General features: G+C 37.5%; 3 protein-coding genes across 3 annotated transcripts; all 3 read right to left on the reverse strand.

The window, feature by feature from the left end:
• Positions 1-82: 82 nt before the first annotated feature.
• LOC141340198 (lactase/phlorizin hydrolase-like) lies at positions 83-6290 on the reverse strand. Its single transcript, XM_073845123.1, has 9 exons — positions 5607-6290; positions 4883-5528; positions 2886-4442; positions 2315-2583; positions 1936-2226; positions 1656-1854; positions 1356-1558; positions 325-431; positions 83-218 (listed from the first exon to the last, which is right to left on the reverse strand). The coding sequence occupies exons 1-9, from the start codon at positions 6288-6290 to the stop codon at positions 83-85; spliced, it is 4092 nt and encodes a 1363-aa protein (XP_073701224.1).
• Positions 6291-6374: 84 nt separating this feature from the next.
• Positions 6375-9745, reverse strand: LOC141340199 (lactase/phlorizin hydrolase-like). The gene is made up of 5 exons (XM_073845124.1): positions 9163-9745; positions 8755-8828; positions 6797-6880; positions 6545-6629; positions 6375-6460 (listed from the first exon to the last, which is right to left on the reverse strand). The coding sequence occupies exons 1-5, from the start codon at positions 9743-9745 to the stop codon at positions 6375-6377; spliced, it is 912 nt and encodes a 303-aa protein (XP_073701225.1).
• A 2123-nt stretch (positions 9746-11868) lies between these two features.
• gjc4b (gap junction protein gamma 4b) lies at positions 11869-19510 on the reverse strand. The gene is made up of 3 exons (XM_073845461.1): positions 19359-19510; positions 14749-15907; positions 11869-13153 (listed from the first exon to the last, which is right to left on the reverse strand). Exons 2-3 carry the CDS (start codon positions 15875-15877, stop codon positions 13140-13142), a joined length of 1143 nt encoding a protein of 380 aa, XP_073701562.1. The 5' UTR covers positions 15878-15907; positions 19359-19510; the 3' UTR covers positions 11869-13139.
• Positions 19511-20605: the final 1095 nt, after the last annotated feature.

Genomic DNA, 20605 nt, shown 5'->3' on the forward strand with positions numbered 1-20605 from the left:
AAATAAACACCAAAAAATATCAATGCATTTTTAAGCAAATCGGGCATGAAACAATGTTACAATGTTGATTAAAACTAAAAGACTACTTGTCTGCATCATAATGCTCTTGGTTCTGATAATCCATGTTATAGGCTAAGACAGTGCTGTAGTGGTTGAATCCAAAATAATCATGAGTTCCCTTAATCCTCGCTACTTCTGCCGGGGTAAATTCTGGAAGCCTGTTAGATGTCAAATGCAAATGTAAAGCATTTATAAGCATTTGAATGCAAAGCATTGAATTCCTCAAAAAAAAAAAAAAAAAAAAAAAAAAATCTTTATTATTACCTCGATTGTGGTCGGCCAGCTGCTAAACTTCTCTCTCGAATTATGTTCTTCATTAAATTGCTGTAATCTCCATTGAACACAGGATGAGCAAACCAGCCAATCATGAACTGTATTGAGATGTATTCATACACACAGTTATTTTTGTATCATTGCTATACTATCTTAGTATTTATTAGTATTTTGAATTTGTAATTTTATATTTGAATTAATTTAATTTTTAATTGAATTACATTTTTATTTCAGTTTAAATTTTAGTGTTTAATTTATTTAAATTAAAATGTGTTTGTATATTTAGTTTTAGTTAAAGTTCCCATTCAATTTCAAAATTAAAGTTTTTTTGGTTATAGCATGAGATTTAGCATTTAGAAGATATAAGCATTCAAAACTAACAGTCTCTCACTTTCGTCAAAACGTATCAACGATTTTGATGACATCACCCTGCACAAACTTTCTGTCCAATCAAATGCTCTAGTGGCTGAAGCTGCAACTAAAAACGGTCACTTGTACACATAATTTATATTTTCTATAAGGTAAATGGCACGTGGTGCAGTATAAAGGGATTGAGTATAAATATGCATTTCCTTTGGGGCAAATGAAGTCTGGTTTTGCATCATGTCACACGAACCTCAGCAGCACGCACACAGTCTGCTCCGGTCCAAAGAGACGATAGCACAGAGTAGATTATATGTCAGCACTGACCATAAAACGCATCAGGCGCATTTGAATTCTACACAGAATGCTATTTTATATATAGAAAATGCAATATGGATGAGATTGTGGCTGTCAAATGCAGCTTTACCCAGCTAAACAGCTCTGGCCAAGATATAGATGAAGCTGCAATATAGACAAAACGCTATTGGCTATTTAAAAAAGGGGGCGGGATTGCTGGATATGTCCCGCCCTGTCTTCCTGTTTCAGTTAAATTAACTCAACACATAGAATAACGCTACGAGTTTCAAACCACTTTAGTGGACCTTAAACAATACCAACCTTGACATGGATGCAGAAATGGTTAAACTTCAATGTTATACCTGAACTACACGCTCAGCAGCATCCACGTCTTCCTGTTTGTATGGGTTTCTTGGTTCAGCCCAATGAGAGAATAATGTGATGCCAATAATGCCACCTTGTTTTGCACGATACTTGTCATTATACACATGCCAGGCCTCAGCATGAGCCTTTATGAGGTTGTGTCCCACATTATATGGTGCAGTTCCTGGATTAGTATTTAGACCTGGACAGAAATAGACATCAACAACTTTATGATGCACTGAAACTGAAGCTAAATCTTATTCCAAAAAGCAAAAAAAAAAAAATTATATGAATGATACCTGGTGCAAAATTTCCATGACCATATCCATACAGTGCAACAATGAAGGGTTCATTTAGAGTGATCCAGAACTTTACTTTGTCTCCCAGACTGTTAAATACAACATCAGCATAGTCTCTGAACCTCTCAACAATGGTATCATTCTCCCAGCCACCAGCATCCTGGAGTGCTTGTGGGAGATCCCAGTGGTACAATGTCACCTGCCAATTCAACATCATTAATAGACTGTCAGTAATTAGTCAAATTCTTTAATGCTAAGTAATGTATTTAAAGTATTTTACCTGCGGCTTGATATTGGCTGCCAAAAGAGCATTTACTAGTTTATGATAGTAGTTGAGTCCAGCTTCATTAATTTTCCTGTTTGTTCCATCTGGCAGAATTCTGGGCCATGAAAGAGAAAACCGGTAGTGTCTGACCTTCAGTATTTTGAGACTATTGATATCCTCATCGATCTTGTTGTAGCTGTCACAGGCAATGTCGCCATTGTCATCCTGCGATATCTTTTCAGGAGTGTGAGCAAATTTGTCCCAAATGCTAAGACCTTTTCCATCAGCTCTCCAGGCGCCCTCTACCTGTGGGGTTTGAGCATAACATGAAACAAATATCCTCATTTGAAGACACTATTAGAAAAAAGTTTTATTTGTTTAAAATAGATTGTACCTGATATGAAGCAGTTGCTGTGCTCCACATAAATCCCTCTCTGAAATGCCCATATAACATTTCTTCCTTCTCAGTCAGTGGAAAGCCATTATTTTTTATTATATCAAAGTAGAGATGAGCAGAGCACTTTGGAGTTCTCGGCCGACTTGAATGTTTGAAGTTCACATAGTGAAGTCCATAGCCAACAGTATAGCCTTTCAGCCACTCAAAAGAGTCCATTAGAGAAGTAGCAATGTAACCCTTGACACGTACTCCATCCAGGTTGTGTGCTAAAAAGAGAATACATGTAAATGTGTGTCAAATTCTAGAATTTTCAATGTAACACTATTAAAAACACCAGGCCTCATTTACTAACAATTATATACAATTTGCGTTTTTATATTGATATAACTTTGTTTTTACCTTTGTTCATTTATATATAGCTGAATCCAGAATATTGTAAATCAGGAACAGCTAGTAATTTGCATAAAATGTACCAAACCAAGTGTAAAAAAGGGAGTTTTGTACAAGTAATATTTTAAATGTATGCACAGTACAAACAGTTGGTGAATTAGAAACAGTTTTAGCATACCCTTAAGAGCCTCATCAACATAGGTCTTCAGGAAGAATATTCGATCAGTGTCATCAACTGTTACATCAATGCCTGTAGCCACACCATTTTCTGTAACATAAATCTCAGGGTCTCCATACTCTTCCTTTAACCAGTTAAGAAGTCTCCTGAGTCCCCAAGCAACAGCCTTCTGCTCATTAATAGCTGTATCAATAGAGCCATCTGCATCGCCCTTTTCAACATCCTGATCAGTTTTATAAGACTCAATATCAAGTCTGCTGGTCACATGACGCACAACTTTGGTGGTGTATGTATTAATGCAGAATACATCAGCTGTTCTTTGGATAAAGGCTTTGTCTTCATCAGTAAAAGAAGGCAACCTGGATTCTGTCAAGCCTTGAAGTTCACTTTTGTTCCCAACCTGCCACTTCATGGCATCAGGGTAGTCACCATTTTTAAAGATGGGGTGTGCAAACCAGCCTAACTGGAACTGAAGGGCTCGATCAGCAGCCATTACCTCTCGAGGGGTGTTGACGTCTAGGGGTTCTGCCCATTCAGCGTTCAGACTAATGGTTACCAGACCTCCTTGAGATGCTCTGTATTTCTCATCATAGGTGTGATATGCTTGTGCATGAGCTTTCAGGAGATTGTGTGCAACCCTGTATGGAGCATCTCCAGGTTGCTTCACTTTAGGTGGAATCTGACCCAGTCCATATCCAGACCATGCAATTGTCTGGGGTTCATTAAATGTGATCCAAAACTTTACCCTGTCTCCAAATGCTGCATAGCAGAAGTCACAATATTCATTGAATATGTTAATCATTTCAGGGTTGTCCCAACCATTGATGTCCTGCAAAGCCTGTGGCAGGTCCCAGTGGTAGAGAGTCACCATGGGTGCGATATTGTTTGCTATAAGACCATCTATGAGCCTGTTGTAGTAGTCCGCCCCATTCTGGTTAAGAGACGATTTATAGCCGCTGGGAAAAATTCGAGACCATGACAAGGAGAATCCGTAAGTCTTCACTTTCAGGGCCCTCAACATGTTTAGATCCTCATCTATTTTATTGTAACTGTCACATGCCACATCGCCGTTGTTATTGTTTGGGATATTACCAGGTTTTTGTGTTAAAGTATCCCAAACGCTTGGTCCTTTTCCATCTGCATTCCACCCACCTTCTACCTGATATGCTGAAGACGAGACACCCCAATAGAATCCCTCCGGAAATGTTCCATAGTGATAAAGCTGTCTCTCAAAGTTGGTCTGAGGGAAGAACTTTTCCCAAACAACCTTAGATTTTGACGGAACTTCAGATGGCGGCAGACTAGGGAGTCTTGTAATATCAATTTTATTTCCATACATTTGCATCTTAGCCTGTGCCGCAGTCTCAGCAAAACCGTTTCTTTCAATCACCTTTGAGTAAAAATATGCCGATGCTTTGGGGGTTCTCGGCCTGTCGGGATCTTCAATGTCCACATAGTGCAATCCAAATCGTTGACTGTAGCCTTGAGGACCCTCAAATCCATCCATTAGAGACTGGACTGTAAATCTCTGGACACCAATTTTATCCAAATGCACAGCTGTTTAGAGAAAAAAGTGTAGTAGTTTATAGTTACTACTATTATCTCCAAAGTGTATGTATTTAGCCAAATTTAGATAGTGACATTTTATTATATAGTCTGATGTTAAATCAAATATTTTCTTACACTGGTAGAAGTGTAACACTGGAAGATTACTGCAGATTATAGCAATTTCATATATTTACAGCCCCCTGAAGAATTAATTATTTCTAGGTGCAAATATATATATTATATATATATATATTATATTATATTATCTCAATTGTGATTTTAATGATGTCATACTCTATGTGTGGCTTTCAACATAACTGTTTTTTGGGGCCTGGAAATAATAATTACTACACAATGAATATTTCAATTTCACACAGACTGACTGGTCGCCTCTAAAAGACTAAGATAGTCTTAGTGTTAACAATGACCAGTTTTCTTAAGATGTTTACCTTTCATTGCCTCATTAATGTAAGCTTTCAGATAGTCGACACGCTCAGTGTCACTGAACACATCACCACTGTATTCAGTTGGCATTCCATTTCCTGTGATGTAGATGGGCACCTTTGTGATGGACGTGTACTCTAAAGAGATGTAGTTCAATAATCTTCGAAGACCCCATGGAACAGACTGGATCTGGTCAGAAGCTGTGGAGGGCCATGTGGGGTCAATATGAGTCTGGAAATCCCCAACATTATTCGGTCCAGCATCACAACTATTCAAGCTCTCACTAATCAGTCGGGAAGTGTGGTGGTTAAGTCCAAAGAAATCAGCTGTGCCTTGAATTCTTTGTTTCTCAGCCTCAGTGAAAACAGGAAGTCTTGCCAGCTCTTTACCACAGATATCTTTCTTTTTCTCAATCTGTTCCTTTAGCATGACTGGATAGTCTCCATCTACAAATATAGGATGAGCAAACCAGCCCAGCATGAAGTTTAAATAACGCTCAGCTGCTGCTACATCCTGATCACTTGAGGGATTCCTTGGCTCTGCCCAATCAGAGTTAAGAGCAATGCCCACTTTTCCACCTTGCAGTGTTCTGTAATTATCATTATAAATATGCCAAGCTTCCATATGAGATTTTAGAATATTGTGTGTTACCTGTAAATACAAGCCAAGTATTGTCACTTTCTAAAATTATAAAAAATATATGGTACTTTCTCAGATTGACAGACACACCTTGTAAAATGCGATTGTTGGGTCTTTCACTCTTGGGGGATGTTCCCCTGTTCCGTAGCCCAAGTTGCTCACTACCCACGGGCTGCTGAAGGTGATCCATGTTTTGACTCTGTCTCCATAATGAGAGAAGCAGAAGTCAGAAAATTCTTTGAAAGCTTCTACAATAGAATCATTTTCCCAGCCTCCTAAATCCTGCAGAGCTTGGGGAAGGTCCCAGTGATAGAGAGTAACAGTGGGCTCGATGCCAGATTGTAGGAGTGTATCAATCATCTTGTCATAATAAGCAACACCCTTTTCAAGCAAACTTTCTTTGCGTCCAGTGGGGAAAATGCGAGCCCAGGAGATTGAGAACTGATAATTAGGTGTCATCATGCCCCTAAGCAGATACACATCATAGTCCACCTTGTGATAACTATCACAGGCCAAATCAGCAGTCTGGTTTTCAAAGACATGACCCTCATGGCTAAATCGGTCCCATATGGTCTCACCCTTCCCGTGTTCAGCCCATCCACCCTCCACTTTGAAACTCTCACTGGAGATGGACCATTCAAAACCAACTGGGAACGAACCACTCAAGAATTGGTCATGTTCAGCTTCAGTTTGACTTCTGAATTTCTCCCAGACCTTTTGATATGACATTGCAGAAGTTGATTTCTGATGGAAGACTGTCTTAGTATTTTCCATCTGCGAACTAAATGAAAACATACTTTTTATACTGACTTTAAAAAATGCTATTATATACTCATGTCTAACCTTTTGGTCCCAACTTTACCTTTTGAGTGTTTCTTCCTGATCTAGCTTCTCAAAAAGTTGTGTGATGTCACAGCCCATCATGTGATCTTTGTTCTTTAAAACTGACAAATATTAGGGTTGGCATCTGGTATTTCAATTTCATAGAAAGCATTTTAGACTTAAAAAGAAAATATGCTAACATTTACCTCCAAGAATTTTTTCAAGTGCATATCCATCACAGTCTTTGACTGTCAGCTGATACATAAGGATGGGCTTTTGACCACTGCCAATCTGAAACAAGTGAGTTAAGTGTCATTTCAATGTTGTTCTGCCAAGTCAAGTAATTTAAGCAAGTCTTTGTATATTAAAAACCATCCCTTATGAAATCTAATGGTTATTTAATGAGCTGATCTGTTGCGAAGATGATTATATAATCAAGAGCCACAATAATTCATTACCTGTAACTTGCTCAGTTCCTCCGTAAGAGGTGTCTCCAATTTGCAGTTGTACTGCAAGTGCAGAGAGATGAAATCCACATATTCCTGAATATGGGACAAGAGAAGCATGTGATAAATTACATAATAATAATTCAGGAATTCGCCTGTCGATCCAGACCTCATGGTTAATGGTAAACGAACGTGCTATCCTCAATAGCCGCTTTTCCACTGTCGGGCCAGTGCGAGCCAGTGCTAAGAGCGTGCCGGGCGGGGCCAATGGCCTCGAGTCGCAAGCACTAAGGCCAAAAGTAAGCTGCGTTTCCATTATCGAGCCAGTAGCCTCGCTGTGCAAACCTAAAGCCCGCCCTTTACACACCTCATTGGATCAAACGTCACGAAACCCCTCCCCTTTCAGCGGCGAGATTGAAAGGTCAGGTAGGCCACCATAGTGTGATTATCGAACGAATAAAATGGAGAGAGCTGAAGCAGCTGTTTGTTTGCTCCTTTCGGTGTTTTCTTGATGGAAGATGAGGCAGCGAAACCCAGTTGCGAAGATGGAAGCTTATGTTAGAAAAAGAACAATACAGCGACGTGGAAACTGGATACAGCGAATGCAGAAACGCCTTGTAATGTTGGCGATGTCTGTTCTGATACTAGAAATGCTCTGCAACAGTTGTTAATGCAGCAGCAATATTTGTAATATATTACATTAATAAATCACGTGAAAAGAAGCTTTGTATTTAAGACCTACACACAAATCTTTAGTCTAACTTTGTATCACATAAAACAAAATGTTGCATACTATCTACACATTACTGCAAAAAATAACGACACAGTTGTACTACTAGTATAATCTTTTATGCCTTTATTTAGGTACAGATACAGTGTATGTTAACATGTTATCAAGGTTTGTTGGTGAGTTTTTGGGGGGTTTCTTTGGATGATGTCCCCCTACTTCTACATCAGATCTCATTTTTATAGGATCTTACTTGCATTTATCCAAATATAAATAAGTATACTCATCAGACATGCGTTTAAATAATGTTTTCATCACATAGTTGTCTGTAACAACAGTTAATGGTGCAACTATTAATATAGGACCTGATTTACACAGGACACAAAAGGTGCCCCATCAGATAACCATTTAAGTAATGTGCCCATCAAAACGGGATAGATTTCCATATCAATATCTGCCTAATGTAAGTGTCTTTTCTGCATGTGAACCGCTCTGTCCATTGTGCATTTTTATGGCTTTGTACTGCGCACGCAATTTCTTGATATTAAGCTTTGCGAGTTTAGCAGCGATGTATTTTATCACGTCTTTGTTTCTGCAGACGCCGTCAAACTGGCATTGTACATTGTCCTCGGCCCAAATACTCAGAAGAGCCCTGGTATCTTCCACAGACTTGTACTGACGATTCTCAATTTTAAGTTTTTGAGTTCTTTGCACGACGTAATACAGCGAAATGCGCATCTTACCGCGGATACACTTTTACCTGACAGCACGCTTATCGAAACATTGCATAAACTCCGCCTTTCACTTTGACCACGCCTCAAGCCCTAGCTGGCCCGCTTTGGCCCAAGGTTTTCGTCGGGCCGAAAAACCCGGGCCATTGGCCCTGAGGAAGCACCGACGAGGCACGATCAGGCCCCGGAAGTGACAGTGGAAATGCGACTGGCCCTGGCACGCACTAGCACGCCCGCTTTTGGCCCGACAGTGGAAACGCGGCTATTGGAGCCTCGAACCCCCCCCCCCCCCCTTGTGGTGCTACATAGACAAAAGGATAACAGAAATAGAGGAAGAGATGGGGAGATGGAGGGATGTCAGAAGAAATGTCGCTGGGAAAGAGCAATGACTACTGCTTATATAGGCTCGTAGTAATGATGGACAGGACTGAATGATTAGGCTCCTCCCAAACCTACGTTGGGAACTTCATCTATTTACCAGCATAAAATGATGATCTATCTTGAACACTTACCATGATTTTTGGCCCTATTTGATCAGAGCCAGAGTTAATATCACTGGCTCTGATCCCAAGAGACAAATGAAGTCCTGAAAAACAAAAGAATATCACTATGAAAGACACCATCAGTGTACTATTATAAAGAAAACATTACTTGGTTAAAGAAAACTTATCATTATTAATAATTTGCATAAAATTACATTCTAAATGCATGTGACAACCTACCTGGAGATTTACTAAAATAAAAAAAAGCTAAGTCTTAGAGTTTCATAAAAATGTTTTTGTTGAGATGTATAAACTGGACTTTTGACTCAGAAATGACTAGAATTAGAGTTACTGAGAGTTTGCCCTTGACCAATAACCCTGGTCTGTTTTATGTACGAGACATTATTTAATAAATTATTTATTAAATTCATGTCTTACCTTTGAACATTTGATGATGGAAATTATAAACATTTGCATGGGACTGGACAGCATTTTGAAGTTGCACTTTGTTCAGCTCATGCAGGTGACTGAACGTGATGAATGTGGCCACAAGATCCCTAAATGTACTCAACACAAATCCTGCATATTGCTCAAACATCTGCACCAGTAATGGATTCTCCCAGCCTCCATATCTGGCTCTGAAGAGTTCTGGTACAGCAGAATGATGGAGAACCAGCAGAGGTTTGATGCCCGATTCAGTCAGCTGCTGCACAAGCGTCTTGTAGCACTTCACAGTGTCTTCATGCGGCTGGTTAGGATCACCTGAGGGAAGGATGCGAGACCAGGACAGGGGAACCTTAAAGTGGGTCACCCCTCTGCTCTGAATGTACAGGAAGTGGGCTCTGGATTGTTTTGGCAGTGGACCTTCACAGGTAAATGCATTGTCTTCATCTAAAGGTGAAGTCTGGCTGGTGGTCAGAGGGCCTGCAAGTAACATGAAGTTCTCTTGCTCTGCATTAATGTAGCTCCAAAAAACAGCCAACAATCCAACAAAAATAAATCCTTCTAGGACCTTCATCATGATAGTTTTGCAAAGTGAATGAGTGTTCAAAGCTCTTTATAAATGCTACTGCTAACTAGTAGCAGTTTATGGCAGTTGTTTTCATTGTATAGACTCTGGACTAAGATAAGTGTGCTTGGCTGTAAGAATATCCTTTAAAAGAAATACTAGGGTTACAAAGAATATTTAAAATAAAACTCAATAGTTTTTTAACATTAGATGTACTAAACATAAATTCATCTAAAAGAGATCCCCCTATTCCATTTGTGCAAAACTTGCAGTGAAGCTTTCACTGACACTCACAAGTTAGGCTTATCAAGAGTATAAGGAAAAGCACAGAAGACAACAATAGATTCAGTGTGTACAAAGAAATTAAACCTTATCTAACAAACCTTATCTAGCAAAACTGATATTCAAGAACTTTGTACTAAGTGGCATGTTCACTGGTGGCTCGAGAATGGATAAATAGAACACAATGTAGAAGTTTCCTGTAGCAGCTCTCAGTTAACTTGTTCAATAAAATACATGAACAATCCTTACATTTGAGAAATGGATACATTAAAGATAAGTGTTTGATCAGTAAAGCTTTTTGATACCAATGTAACTATTTACTGGCATTCGCCCAAGATGTGATCTGAAATTACACACGTATTCAATTGAATTCATGCAATACACCTTCAAAAGCATAGATATTAAAATTATGGCAGAAACAAGTATATTTATTGCAGAAACACCCAAGAGAATTTGCATAAGAAATTGGAGATGACTGTCAAGAATGAAGTTAACGGATAGAGATTTGCAAAACTTGAATGCCGAAAGTTCAAGAGGGGGTGTGTCTGCAGTCGTGCGCGCAGTGATGAGAGCAGAGATCGAGACAGATGTAGCTTTCAGTGAGTGAAAAACAATGGCTTTACGTTGGTGTTACGTCGCAATATTTTAAAGATATGTATTTTCTATATACTGTATTTTTTATAAATATTTATGTTTTAAACCATGGAGGTGAGCCAATGGATATCACACAAGCAACGGGAAAACTGCTCAATATGTTAAAGTGAAAGTTAAAACTGACAGTGATTTCAGCATCTGACGTGATAATGAATGAGAGACGATTATACGTCATATGCTGATATTAATTTAGTTCCCTAATATTTTTCTTGTGCCCCGAACATGGTGGGAAAAAAATAAAAAGAAACGTATTTTGTGTAAGGTTTGTTTTTGAAAGTCATTTCTTGAAATAAAGCTCTTAATTTTTCATTGATGACTGTAGTGTTATTAGGTTAAGAAAGTCTTAATTATGATTTCAGGTGGTCTTAAATGTGGGGACTGAAAGACAAGAATTGCGATGACACTTCAAAAGGCTATCCATTGAATAAATATGCGCGCTGCACGTTAAGTCATTTGCTGCGCTGCTTTTTATACTACCATTCTGACAGCGCCTCCTTCTGGAAGAGAAACACAGAGTTGTAATGTGAACTGATAGATCAACAAGATAATGTGTTGTAAAAATTTAAACTATTAAACAATTTAAACAAAGGCAGTAAAATATGTACATGTTATTTAAGTAATATAATACTTGATTGATAATTGATTAAATATAATTTATTCTTTGAAACTTTAATTTTAGCAATTGCAATGCCTTGATTTTAGTAAGATTAGCACACAGTCATAGCCATAAATGCAATGGTACTAATAATTGGCATAATTCTTTCGGTGTTTTGGTTTTCGGCCTTGGTTTCCTCTTTTTCGGTTTTGGCGAAATCTAGTTGGTACAACAAATGGCATCCCTAGTTGGTACAACAAATTCATGGGAAAGACTATAATAATCTACATATTCAAATCTCTGCTTTAATCTAGCACTCTCAATGCAAGTTGGTGTTACATAAGAAAAAAAAAAAAAAGGAAGTGAGTGAGTGAACATTTCACGAGAGATGGTATGGAAAAAAAAAAAAAAAAAAAAAAAAAAAACCACCTCATACAACTTACTTTAAATATTTGTAATAACATATTTCTGACAGGAAATGTTTAATGAAGTAATGAATAAACACCTCAAATTAGCCAAATACCACAGATATATCACTGTCATTACTCAAGACCAGTTAGCCATCTTGAAAACTCAGAAAAATGAACAAAGCATGGCTGCAGTTTGCAAACAAAGTTTTTATTTTAGATTACAAAATCTTTACAAAACCTTACAAAAACGTTTAGAAAATATAAAAAATTGAGATGATGCTGGAGAAAAGTATCAAAAGATGGAAAACCTGGCTGTTAACAGACATTGGTGAACTAAACCGTTTCAAGATGACACATTGCATTGGTACCATGTATAAAACATTAGGCTCTATGGCTTTCAGCTCTGAGACCTTATTGCTATTTATTGTAAACTGCATTTGGACCAACTTAAGATTTCTATTTGCATAAGAGAGGCAAAACTATACACCAACCTGAACAGAAACTGTTTTCAAAAAGAGGTAACTGAAAACAAATGAAATGATTTTTTTAGTGCTTTCAATTGTGAAGACATTCTCTTAAAGTTGAGTTTGCCCATCTAATAGTTGGTCAAATGGAAACAAAAACCATACAGAACTAAACTTGTTTAAAGCCTCAGAAAATAACAAAAAGTAAACAAATAAGACTGAAACTGTAGCCTACAGAGAAGCTTCTTCAAAATAAGAGGGGTAGTAATCAAATACTTCTCATATACAGGTAAAGTACGCAATATGCAAATAAAATATCAAAAGCTTATTTGTAGATCAATAATTGATTCACAAGTATTCAAGCATTTTCCAGGTTTCCATTTTGTTCATTACAAACACACACTAACTGTGGTCCCCTACTCTAAACACAAGCCTGTTCTAAACACACTAAACTACATTTCTGATGTGGTTTTACACTGGCTCGTCCATCTCATTTTGGAATGGCAAAGATATGTAAACTCCAGTTTAAGGCATTTTTGAGATGCAACCCTTGGCACTTCATAAGAAGTGTGGTAAACAAATGGAAGAACCACGATTTATTTTTCCTATGAAAAAAAAAAAAAAAAAAAGAAGAAGAAGAGAGAGATGACAAGAAAAGGGAAACATTGCACAGTCGCCTAGTGACTGAGGAGAATAACAAACATCATCCTAACTAGCTTTCGGGCACTTTGGAGTATCAGGCAGACTGGCTGGTGTCAAGTATAACTGGCTTGTGAGATGCTGCTTTGAGATTTTAACTCGCCATAATACTGCACAACACATTCTCACAGATTCACCAGTGTGCGTAAAGACACGCATGCTCCACTCAATGTTCAGCAGCCAAATATAAAATACACAGCACAAACATACAGACACTTTCTGCTTTTCAAGATGAGCCATGCCAACCACAAGTGGGGGCCCTTTGTTGCACAGGAAAGCAGATGACAGTCTATGAGTCTCAATTAAGCACGGATCCCTGAAAGAAAAAAAAAAAAAGGAGAGAAGAAATAGAATTAGAACATGTATACATGTGAACATCTACAATTGTTCTTGAACTTCATTGTCAAAAAAAAAAAAAAAAAAAAAAAAAAAAAAAAAAAAAAAAAAAAAAACCCTATATGTGACCCTGGACCACAAAACCAGTCTTAAGTCGCTGGGGTATATTTGTAGCAATAGCCAAAAATACATTGTATGGGTCAAAATTTGAGTTTTTTCTTTTATGCCAAAAATCATTAAGAAATTAAGTAAAGTTCATGTTCCATGAAGATTTTGTAAAATTCCTACTGTAAACATATCAAAATGTAATTTTTGATTTGTAATATGCTTTGTTAAGAACCTAATTTGGACAACTTTAAATGTGATTTTCTCAGTCTTTTTGATTTTTTTGCATCCTCAGATTTCTGATTTCAAATAGATGCATCTCAGCCAAATATTGTCCTATCCTAACAAACCATACATCAATAGAAAGCTTATTTATTGAGCTTTCATATGATGTATAAATCTCAGTTGTGTCAAATTTAACCTTATGACTGGTTTTGTGGTCCAGGGTCACATATGACAAAAACCACAAAACCAGTCATGAGGGTAAAAATTTTCAAATTAAGATTTATACATCATCTGAAAGCTGAATAAATAAGCTTTCCATTGGTGTATGGTTTGTTAGGATAGGGCAATAGGCCAAGATACAACTATTTGAAAATCTGGAATCTGAGGGGGGGAGAGAAAAAAAAAAAAAAAATCATCAAAATATTCAAGTAAATTGCCTTTAAAGTTGTCCAAATGAAGTCCTTAGCAATGCATATTACTAATCAAAAAAAAAAAAAGTTGATATATTTACAGCAGACATTTTACTAAATATCTCAATGGAACATGATCTTTATTTAATGTCCTAATGATTTTGGCATAAAAAAATAAAAGATAATTGCTACAAATATACCCATGCAACTTAACACTGGTTTTGTGGTTTTGGAGTCACATGCATATACACACACACACACAAAGTACATGTTTTTAAAAACTTACATATAGTTTATACACATAAAATACATTAAAAAACATTTATACAAATCAAATATATTTTTCTTTATAAACAAAATAATTAACAGCATGCATAACAATAATAAATATATGATATAATTAAAAGTTAAGAATTTAAAGCCAAGTAAATCTAAATCATACACTGTGGTCTTTGGACATACCATTTTCTTATTTTTCAACTAAAAATGAATAAAATTACTACTACTACCACCACCAATACACCAGTAAGGTATTGTGCAAATTAGTGTTGTCAAAAGTACCGACTTTGGTACCAGTTGCTACTGAAAAAAAAAAAAACCAACAAAAAAAAAAAACTTCCATTTCTCGCTAACACACAACATCCGTTGTGCTTCTGTGTGAGCAGTTGTTGAAGAGGGTGAAGCGCTGATCATTACAGCCAATCACAGTCATATCGACTCAAAAGCGTTCAAATGTTAGAGGAAAATGGACGTTTTTAAAATTTCATCACTGACTGATACCATAGTTGGTACTTTTGACAACACTTAGGGCAAATTAATCACTTATCGATATTACCTTTTTCACATGTGCTTCCCTGCTTCTCCTGAGCGAAGTTGAGTCTGTTCTGTTCAACAGCGGTGCCGTTGGACTCTGGGCTGCTGCTGCGCAAAGGACTGCTCTCCCCATTTTGATAAGCCAGATCTAGATGCTGCTGGGCCAGTTTTAGGTGTCTTCGTAGACGGTCGATATCTCGCGATGACGTCTCATCACCAAAAGACTCCCGACCCGAGTCCAAGTTATACTCCGGTTTCAATCCCATGGACAGCTTGTCTTTTTTCAGGGCAGTGTGATACCCTGGCGGGGCTGTGGGCACCTGTCTGCATATGGCGCCACGGGGGCGTGCAACATTTTGGTGGCGCGCACGTCGCCTAAAAGCATCGCGGATTCCACTGAGGCCCAAATGAAGAATCTCCAGCACCGTGAGAGACAAGCAGAGACAGCTCACGGCATACATGATCAGCAGAAAGATTGTTTTTTCGGTAGGACGTGACACAAAGCAGTCCACCGTGTGCGGACAGGGACTGCGAGTGCACACGTAAGAGGGGGCGACTTCGAAACCATACAAAATATACTGGCCAAAGAGAAAGCCCACCTCAAAAATAACCCGAGATAGAAGCTGCAGGATGTAAACTTTCATTAAGCCATCACGCTTTATCCTCCGCCGCCCATCGTGTTTTACAGTAGGCTTCTCAGGGGCCTTTTCCTTCTCTGGCAGTATCTCCTCAGTCATCATGGGGTCTTCCTCACCATTGTCCTCAGCCTCCTCGTAATCACGGTTGGCTCCGCGGTTGATCATGGGCATGCGTTTTCTGTTCCTCGGCTTGTACTCATCATCATTCATGCGGGCTATTTTGTGCATTGCGAAGCCCAGGTACATGATAGTGGGGGTTGTGATCAAAATGATCTGGAAAACCCAAAACCTGACATGAGAGAGTGGTGCAAACGCATCGTAGCACACATTCTCGCAACCAGGTTGCTGAGTGTTGCACACAAATTTGCTCTGTTCATCGTAGTATATCGATTCTCCCCCCACAACAGTCAACACAATCCGGAAGATGATAAATAATGTGAGCCAGATCTTGCCTACGAAGGTGGAGTGGTTGGAGATTTCATCCAACAGTCGTGTAAGAAAGCTCCAACTCATGGTGCTTCGAGAAGAACCGCCGTCTCAGTCCTGCACAAAAACAAGTCAATAAGCATTAGTAATTGGAAACAGCATCAAAAAGAAGAGTTTAGGAATTTTGTACATAACATCCAATAAATATGGCATGAATATAGCCTACCTGCCTACAACATGATTGACAAAAGTTGACTATTCTGAGGAGATGAGGTGCTGGTTCAATGTTAAGAACTCCAAATCATGAACAAGAGAGGTTTTTTCACCATGAATTTTAGCAAAACGACAATGAACAATCTGTATAAAGTGCTTTCCTCTAACAGGAAGTTTATAGTTTCTAGGAGCATATTAATACGAGAAAAGATTACCCAGGAAGATCCACTAGATGGAGCTAAAAGCTCACTTTTATATCAAGCTCTTTCCCAGAAACATCAAGTCAGCCAAGGAAAAGGGTGAAAAAATTAAAACAAAACATATTACTTTTCTTACTCATTTAATTAAATATAATAGTTATTATTACATTTAAGGTTAGCAGATATGTTCTTTTGCCCTTACAGTAAGAAATATTTGATTAAATGCATTTTAAATTTAAAAAACACATTTACTTCAGTTCACCTCACTTTGCATACAGACCTTCAATCAATTAAAACAAAACATTGAGATAAGTCAAGGATTTACAGAAAGAGCATAAAAAAACCTAAAAGAAAAAAAAAAAAAATCTAATTTGCATGAGGCATTTACCACCTTAGTGTTATCTGATCTCTAGTGTGTAACACCTACTTATTAAAACATTCAGTTACCCTAGTGTTAACAAATAGAGCATGGGTCTCATGTAGACTTGAGACACAGAAAGAAATTCATTTTACCATTTTGGACAACCACAAACCCAAAAGAGACACTGTGGAATTGGCAGCTCTAACAAAGTAAATTCAAAACAGACAACCAATTGAAAATATTTTGGTCACAAACTGGAGTCCAGCTACTTCAAGAATAGAGAGAGGATGGGGTCATCTGCTGGTCTAATCAAACTGTGCAATCCTCACCGCTCCATCAAGTAAACAAAAGGCGCTTCAGGCATGGCAGTGACTTGATTTTTCCATAAAGTTTAGCGTGTGAATTTATCAAAACATCTGTAAAGACTCTCTAGGGTACCCTCTATTATTGTCCATGGATTTTCTATGACTTTGTTCTTGATTACTGGATATGGATTTTTAAAAAGAATTTACATTCTAAATTACTTTATCCATTTCTCCCATGACCATGGGAACCTTGACTCTCACTCCAGTCCAATTCTAAATTCGAATAAAACTGATGGGAACTAAAGGTGACATGCTGCCAATGGCCACAACTTCTGTCCAAGTGTTTATTAGAGACAGTTGCATAAAGTGAGGGCCACACTGTTGTGGTAAAAAATCATGGACTGCCAGTGCCATTCAAAGGCTTCAAATCACTGTAATTTGTACTCTGTACAAAGGGGCCATATCCGATTGCCGGCAGCAGTACAATTGTGTGGTTGTCGTTTGCAACATTCCACAGCTGGTGCCCAGTTGGCCCTCAAATTACACATCAGCAGGGCCCCAAACAGTCTCTACACTTACAACTCACCTAGCTTGGTGATTTTATAAAGGTGTGATCTTACAACAGGATGCCCCAACTTTGGTCAGCGAATGACCACGACTAATGACATGCTACTATACAAGAACTTTAAATTATATTATAAATTCATTTTAAAAATCTGAACTTTAAAGGGATAGTACAAAAATAAATAAAAAAGACAAAAGAAAGTATTTAGAAGGTAACCAAACAGCTGCACGTAGCCACTGACTTGCATACAATAAAAAGTCTATGGTTACCAACATACTCCAAATTATATTTTTTGTGTTCAGAAGAACCTGAGGGTCAGACTTTTTATTTTTAGATGAACTATCCCTTTAAGTGATTAAAACACTGGGAGACCCTCAGCAATACCTCAAACCTAACCCTGACCTCCTAAGTCAAGCAACACCACACAGAGGAACTATTACCACGTCAGACATTAACTTAAGAGAGAGAACAGAGTAGCTTTGTGGAGACATCTGAGAAAGTAGTTATCGTTCCAATCCAGATTCCTTCAGCTCTGGGGAAAGGACAGGAGACTGGTGCTTACCTCGAAACAACATGAGTTTCTAAGAAACTCAGGAGTTAAGACTTATTTGGCCCTTGGAATTGATAAATTAGCTAACTGATTTCACAAATGTGCATTTGCTGTAAATGTTAACTTCTATGATGCATGACATTTTTAATATTTCAAAATAAAATACTTTTACTTACCCTATATCGAATGAAATTCAAAAAACGTGAGTTTATGAATAACTTTGGTAGGCTAGTGGATAATTCTGGCATTTAAAACGTAATAGACCAGGCTCTTTTGTAATAATCCTTATCAAATAACTAGGGTTTAAAGTTTCTTAAACTCAGCAAATCCTAGGGTTGGCAAAAAAAGTATTCTTGCAAGCCGGTGTAGCCCTATGACCATATAAAAAGAGATCGATAATCGGTTTGACCTACATATGAATTTAAATACAAACAATATCATGTTTCTTAGTTACTAAATCTTTAACATCGAGGGTATCCAGAGAATAGCACCCAACAAAATTGAAGTAACAAATTTAACTATAGGGAAAGTAGTATTTTTTTACAACTCAGTAAGATCAGATCAAAACAAATAAAGGTGACCACGTAGAACGCATATTTGCATGAAAAGTTAGGTAACGACAGTTTTCACTTTTAATAGTTTAATTGGTGTGAACAAATAGTGTAGAATGGATGTAAAAATGGATTCTAATTAGGCCTATTTCAGTATATCGTCATGAGACGAGATACAAGATATATCAGAAATATCTGTAACTTATCGGTGATTTTTTTTTAAACAATCAAAAGACAATACAATATTAACCATACCGTTTTTGATGCTTCCACCGAAAACACTTTACCATTTTTATTTAAATTTAACTCTACTCAAGCGCAACGTGTCGATGTGGACGCGCGCGAACGGTGGCGCGCTTTTACCTGAGGTGAATCTTTTTGCTCTTCTCGAAGTGGGGGAAAAAAAGTCAACATCCCAAACAGCAGCGTGGCTCGATTTCAACACCACTTAAAGAATAATATGATAACGATTAAAAATCGACCACAGAAAGACGTCGTACTTCGTCATACAGCTACGAACAGTTTGTTTGGTATCCCTTCACATTTCCAAGAAAAGCCCCATCCAGCTGCGCATAAGTTTACTATTGTTCTCCGTCCGTCTGACGCAAGAAAGACGCGACAGTCCCTTATTAAACAACTTAAAGGCACTAGTTCAACTCTAATGGTGCTGTTTGTGGACAAATAAGAGTGTAAACGTCTCATCCAGCAACCCATAAAGTAGAAAATAGTCTATTTCGTTGAGTATGCGCGAGATGTCACCAAAAAATCCGTTGGCCGCGTCACTGCGAATTTCAGTCAGTTGAAGAGCGGGGAAAAAACATACCTCGTTGAGTAGATTTCCACACTTTTCCTCAGCTACGTCCTTCGTAAGAGTGTGTACAAACGCTTGAAATATCACCACATCCCTCAGCTATCTTGGACGACGAAAGCCATTAACCCATTCGGAGTATGGCTGTGGCAGCATGTGAATCCTCCCGCAGTCGGGGTACATATATAACAAAGAGGCTCCCGAAATGCGGTGCCACTCCTCCCGCCTCCGTCTGTGCACCCCACCCCCTTTCAGGCCTGACTATGAAATTTGATATTGTCTGATCACCCTTTTACCGATTTTTTTTTAGCTCATACTCTACTGGCGCTTGCTTGAGTTGCATCATTTACTTCACATGTTTTGGAGAAGTGTAAAAAACATTTGATAAATACAATACAAATATGTGAAATTAAATTAATTGGTTTAAGTGGGAGTGTTTACCCCATATTATTGATTTTTAGAGTCTGGTTAATGGGGTCTTTTTTTGTAAACGTAAAGTCTCAGATTCAGGGAGATAGATGGATCAATATTGAAGTATAGTGAACATACGAATGCTGCATTTAGACGATTTATTCTCACATATAAATGTTTACTTTATTTTTTGTCAAAAAAAAATTATTATTTAGCATGAAAAATGATGTGCATCAAAACACTTCGAAGTGCAAAAAAAGCCTACTTTTAGCAAGTAGTTGTGTAGAATAGGAACGATTTCTCCTTCCGTTCATCAGTACATAAGCATATTAATATTGTTTTAAACTTTCTTTGTTAAATTTACATTAATAAACTTGTAAATATGGTTGTAGAAGCTTAAACATGACAATGGGTCTGTATCTTAGAAAAACATATATTTTTATAAGAAAAATATATATTTTAGCAAACAGCTGTATGGCATAGAATTTTCTTCTCCTTCCGTTCATCAGTATTAATATTGTTTTAAAGTTTCTTTGTTAAATTTACATTAATAAACTTGTAAATAGGGTTGTAGAACTTTAGCTTAAACATAACAATGGGTCTGCGTCTTAGAAAAACACATTTTATAAGAAAAAAAAAATATATATATATTTTAGTAAACAGCTGTGTAGGATAGAATTTTTTTCTCCTTCCGTTCATCAGTACATAAGCATATTAATATTGTTTTAAACTTTCTTTGTTAAATTTACATTAATAAACTTGTAAACTGGTTTGTAAATAGAACTTTAGCTTAAACATTAACAATGAGTCTACATCTTAAAAAAACACATTTTTATAAGAAAAAAATATTT

This window comes from Garra rufa, chromosome 8 (assembly GCF_049309525.1).
Source record: "Garra rufa chromosome 8, GarRuf1.0, whole genome shotgun sequence".
In the NCBI taxonomy this organism is placed as follows: domain Eukaryota; kingdom Metazoa; phylum Chordata; class Actinopteri; order Cypriniformes; family Cyprinidae; genus Garra; species Garra rufa.